The following is a 6,000-nucleotide window of genomic DNA, read 5'->3' as shown; positions in this document are numbered from 1 at the left end:
ACCCGTTTTCCAGCAAGTTGTGTTACTCCATTCCATACATTCATGGTGTTTCCTTCTCAGTTTTGACCTCTCTATAGAATCCATGGTACCATTTCCCATCTGAACTCTCTACATGCTATGTTTTCATCTATGAATCCAACCCATTGTACCATTTTTCTGTGTACACTGTTTGTTAACGATGCCACAAGGAAGCAGGAGAAATACACGTACCCAGAGTTTCTCAAAAGGGTTCTCTGTCTTTATTATGGACCTTCCCAACTCAACATTTTCTTTTTTTTCTCACTTGATATATTCTCCATAGGCCATCTTGTCTACACAAAGGAACACTATCTCCATACTGTCTATTCCAAGATCTTTATCTCCAGCCCAGATCTCTTCCAAAACCTTCCTATCCAACTACTCATACCTCTAAACTCAGATTCAACCTGTGAAAAACTGAATTCATCACCTCCCATTCCTTCCTCCTTTCCCCAGCCAACTGGTTTCTCCTGCTCTCTTACCAACGCTAGAAGATGGCACCATTATCTACCAAGTCATCCAAGCTGGAACCTTAGGGTCATTCATGACCATTACCTCCTCCTTAACTCCCATAGCTAGTCATTAGCCAGCTCTTGTCAATGTTACCTCATTAACCTTCTATTAATCCCCACTGCCATTATCTTAAAATTCAAGTCACCATTATTTCTCACCTCATTCCTGAAGTAGCCTTCTATCTGGTCCACTACTGCCAGATCTTGCCACCCTCATGACAAAGGGCTAATAATAATACATGAAGAACTATTATAAACCAGTAAGCAAAGGCCAGCAACCAACAGAAAATGAACAAAGGTAATGGAAGAAAAGAACAAGGACCAATAATTCACGAAAAGATGCTCAATCTCACATAAGGAATAATGAAATAATTAAAAATAAGTCAATGAGTTACCATTTTTCCTCTGTTAGACACCCGAAAGTTTGAAGACACAGTGCTTGCAAAGTTTGGGAAAATAGATATGCTCAGTGTATGTATTTTTGGTGCAATTGTAGGTAAATGCATGCAACCTCTTTGAAGGACAAATGGCAATTATAAGCAAATTTATAAGTGTACACACCCTCTAAGAGGATGAATTTTTTTCACTGTATTTTCTTTGATACAATTTGAATTTTTTCTTTTACCACGTGCATGTATTAGTTTATCAATAAGAAATGTGTTAAATAATTTTTAAAAGTGAACTCCTATTGACAGGAAGACCTCTCATTCAGACAGCAACATGATACTTCCTAGTTACTTCATGAATCAGCCTTCAGCAGCAGTAGCCCAGGGTTTACGTTCTTCATGTCTTCCACCTATGCTACATTTACTCCAGGGCTCTGAGGGCATCTGCTTAGATCTACTCGTTCAATAGACTTTTTTTACTCCCTCCTCCCCCTTATTTCAGAAGTAATTTAAGAGGACTGTTGGGGACTTGACACAGGCACTCCAAAACTAAAGTTAATCACAGTAATTTGTTCTAATTTACAGAGCTCATAATGTTACATTTTGATTATAGGAAACTTACCTTCTAAATTATGTTTCTTTCAGGCTCTTTTAATTCATTTTCATTTCCTGAACACATGCATACTGTAATAGCAGGAGAAGTGCTCCCAGAGCATGGTAGAAGGTTGGGAGAGGCCAGCCAGCATTTAAAAGTGGTTGTGGACAAGGTACCCTTCAAATTGGGTTTAAGAATTCTGAGAATGAAAGTTTAAAGAATCAAACGGTGATTAATGAGATCAGTAATTTGTAGCAATAACACAACCAGAGATGACATTTTAATATCTGATTAGCATTTGAATAATACTCCAAATCCAATCAAGGTGACCTGGCTATAATTTGAGAGAAGCAAGACTTCTATACATTATGACTAAAATTAAGAAAGCTTAAACCAACTGTAATGAGTTCTCTTGGAAGACAGAATTAATTATTGCTGGTGGGGAGTACATGATATCTGTAAGAATCACTTGGACAGGGAGATGGAGAACTAGTATTGGTCATGTATCTCCAAGATAGAGCAAAGCAGAGGGTCTTAACTAGCCAACATTCAGTCCACTTGGAAATGCTTATCCCTATGGTATACACGTGTACCTGGTAAACAGCCACTAAGATTATCCTACCAGATCTTCACATGCTCCCTGTGCCACCTTCCCAGGTTTGTTTGGCTTCTCATACAGGTTTACCTGCAGCCAGCCTCACCCGATGCCGTTCAGTCTCATAAGGTCCATGGCAGTTTTTGGAGTCATTTAGTTTAACCTCTACCCAATACTGTTCCCTGACTTCTCATTACTTCCTACCCAGACCCACCATTGGTGATTCTTTTAAATAAACTTGTTCTATCAGTCCTTGAGTAAACCTTTCCCCCTGCAGCTGCAGTCCCAAGATCAGGAGAAACTTTTCAGGCCTCTTTTAAGCCTCCTGAAACTCAAATCTACTTTTATGAGGTAAATGGTTAATGTTCTTGCAACTTTATTTGGCCTTAATTTGGGGGAAAGAAAACAATACAACTATTATTTTAATTTCTTTATTTATCAATAGTATCCAAAAAAAAAAAAAATCAAGAGTTAACAAAAAACAAGTTAAATGCAATAAGGAAGCCTACTAAATACAAATACATTTCACAAATACACAGGCAACAGAAACCTGTCCAAATTGCTTCTTGGAATTTGACTGTTTAAAAACACAAGTATAAAGGGAAGACATTCAGACTGGTCCACATGGGCTTATTAGCAGGTGGAGGAGCCCTGCTTTCCAAAAGCAGTGATGGAGTCCAGAGTCATGGCATGTGAGAAGGTTTCCATGGACACTGAATCTTAACAGATGCTGTAATATGTTTATAAAAACCATACACACACAGAGAAAGCCCAAGGAAGCTTGCAGTCTAAGCCCTGTGCTTTTAGAAAGCTGGAGGAACAGAACCCAATTGAATCCTGTTTATTTGCTCCATGCAAAGCTTCACGCAAGACTCCCCAGACTAGGCTATTTAGCAGCTTTCCGTGAATGATTGTCAGATCACATGATCCTGTGGTGCAGACAGTAGCTTCCCTATTTACAGGAGGAATGCAGATTTTGCTCTTGGGAATTCAATGTTGCAGGGGAGGGTCGTCTTGGATAGCAACCACTGACCTAAATGTAACTGGTGAGGAGACACTCTGCCTTCTTGCTTTAAACAGACTGGTACTCCTGCCCTCTCTTCCATAGTGTCCAAGGGCTGGCAAATCTTGATCAAGGCGTGCTGTTGGGAGTTCTCCAAGGCACTTTGACAGGGAGGTACATTTCAGACCACACAAGTTGGGTTGGAAGACAGCTTTTAAGTGGGATGATTTACAAAAGCTCAGAATTCTAAACAAAGTGGAATGTTTTCAAAGGAGAAAAAGGAAACCTGTTTAGAAGGAATTCCATTTTCAGCACAACTGTCTCAGAGTTGCCTGTGCAGTACAGTCTACATCATTTCCCTTTGGTGGTCTGTAATCTGCTTTCTGAAAATGAGATCTTATGTCAAGTTTTTAATTTTGTTATTCCAAATGCATCCTAAACATTGTATTGAGTGGAGTTAATTATCACAGAGGCCGAAAGACACAGGAATGACTGACTTCTCCCCAGTCACAGTTTTAAGATTCAATGTCCATTTTTTTCCCTCTCGAAATGTGAAACCTTCTTTCATCCTCATCTCTAAAGGGAAAGCCATTTCTGTTCCCACGAAGGTTAAAGATGACATGCAAAAGTGAAGACAAAGTGAAGTGGTTCTCTTTCCCACTCTCTTCCTGGGCAGGCTTTACCAGAAGGCTCTACATCACAGCACAACCCGTGGGGCCATTCAGACCGAGGTCAGATTTGGTCAGCTTGTTTTTGGCTGTCTGACTCTTATATAACGACAAGGTTTCATTTATCTTAAGCAGAAGGAGGAAAATCACATTGTCTCCTTCTGGACCAATTATCAGAACCACAGAATTTACAATTTCTCAAGTCAAAAGTTTAATGCATTCCTACCTGCTGAGGAAACTGAGGCCCAGAAATAGGAAGAGACAGGGACAGAGTCACTCTCCTAGTTAGTGGAGGATCAGTGAGCATATTGATAGGCTGGGACATCTAAGCCTTGCTTAGCTGCACTGGTCTCAATCCTTTGGAATACTGATTTGCATGGATCTATGAGAATGAATGAAAACAAATTAGCTTTTTGGATCTTAAAAGCTTTGTATGGAGACACTTCTCCTGGCTGCTGTCTGAGGTACTCCCTGCTCCTCTGACAGACTGCTGACCCACTGGAAGCCAGGGGGCAAACTCTGGGCTGCATCTAGTATGTGGCAGGGCTGGGGGGAGTCCGGGTGATAGCAGTCCCTGCACAAGGAAGAACCCCAAACTCTCCCACCTCTGAAATGGCAGGACTAATGAAAAATAATTACAAAAGCTTAATTTCTAGTGAAGAAAATAAAATATTAAACAACAACAACAATAATATAATGATAATAACTGAAGAATGAAATCAACTTGCCAAAAAAGTTTACAGAAAAATAGCACCTTTGGTAAAAAGTATTTTAAAAATTTGGTTAGGTCTCTAAGGGGCTCAAAGTCTACAAGTATCTGCATCATTTGGGTGCACCCTCCCAGACACTGAGTAACTAGGAGGATGGCCGTGTATCTAGAGCCAGTGGCTGGGGCCATGAGGAGAAGCACAGATGCTAGAGGTCTGTTATGCTGATGGCAGCAGGAAGGGCTGGAAGCCAAATGCAGTCTTCTCCACTGAGCTTCCCAAATCCCTCCTCTGGGGACAGCCTGCTAAGCTCTTTCTCACTGCCTGCACCCCCTGCAGCATGTTCACAGCTGTGGTAGACTCAGAAGTGTTCCAGATCTGGGTACACTCTCCCAACACCGATGCAGTTTCCCTCCAGCCCCCGAGCACCATTTACAGTTTCTCTCAAAGTACTCCTAGAAATGAAGGCTATGGCCCTTCCCCTCCTAGCCAGCCACCCCCATATCCTTTACTGCAAAACAAATAGACAAAATAAAACTCATTGCTATACAAGCAAATACTGGTGATTTGGCGATTGTAGCAGACACTTGCGTATACTGGACCCAGCGCTGAAGTGGAAGAGAAGGTGCCAGGCTCTGGACACCTTTCCCAGATGCCTCCTCATTAGATCTCTTTGGTGCTCACTCTCTTGGTCTTTTCAGCTGTTTCCTTTGAGAAGCAAGAGAAAATAAGCGTTATGGAATAAAAAAAAATATTGGCATTTATCTAGTCTTCAAGACTTTACATAGCATGACACATACATGCTTATGCCGAGTTCTGTTTGCTTGTCTATCTCCTCTGTGGATGATGAACAACTTGAGGACAAGGATCATGTCTTACTCGTGACACGGCTGTATAGGGACTGTTGCTAAATTAAGAGCTGACCCCATTTAAACTCCTATGAAACAATAACGTCAGACATTATTATATTCACGAAGAAATGAAGAAAATGAAGAAAAGGACGCTAAATGGAGGTGCTACAAAATGTTCTGAATCCAAGTTGGGAGAAGCATTAAGAGCAACAGGCTCGGGACTTCCCTGGTGGCGCAGTGGTTAAGAATCCATCTGCCAACTCAGGGGACATGGGTTTGAGCCCTGGTCCAGCAAGATCCCACATGCTGCGGAGCAACTAAGCCCATGAGCCACTACTAAGCCCACGTGCCACAACTACTGAAGCCCATGCTCGGCAACAAGAGAATCCACTGCGATGAGAAGCCCTGAGAAGCCTGCGCACCGCAACGAAGAGTAGCCCTCGCTCACTGCAACTAGAGAAAGCCTGCAGGCAGCAACGAAGACCTAATGCAGCCCAAAAAACAAACACACACACACACACACACACACACACACACACACACACACACACACACAAAAAGAGCAACAGGCTCTGGAGGCAGATTGCCTGAGCTTGAATCATGGCTGTGTGACTTTCTGGGGGACTTTGGGCATATTATGAAATCTTCTGTCTCAATGTCTTCAA

General features: G+C 41.8%; 1 protein-coding gene across 2 annotated transcripts in view; it reads right to left on the bottom strand.

Moving 5' to 3' along the window:
• Window positions 1–2,521: 2,521 nt before the first annotated feature.
• The window catches only part of FSTL1 (follistatin like 1), a 51,125-nt gene continuing 47,646 nt past the window's right edge, over window positions 2,522–6,000 (bottom strand). For both annotated transcript variants that reach the window (XM_033855788.2, XM_004313196.4), the window contains exon 11: window positions 2,522–5,192. Coding sequence is in view for 1 of the 2 variants with exons in the window: in XM_004313196.4 (XP_004313244.2) it covers window positions 5,148–5,192 (45 nt within the window). In the remaining variant the exon portion in view is untranslated. The remainder of the gene's footprint in view (window positions 5,193–6,000) is intronic.

The sequence above is a fragment of the Tursiops truncatus genome, chromosome 4 (assembly GCF_011762595.2).
Source record: "Tursiops truncatus isolate mTurTru1 chromosome 4, mTurTru1.mat.Y, whole genome shotgun sequence".
Lineage (NCBI taxonomy): Eukaryota > Metazoa > Chordata > Mammalia > Artiodactyla > Delphinidae > Tursiops > Tursiops truncatus.
This window is presented reverse-complemented; position numbering and strand designations above follow the sequence as displayed.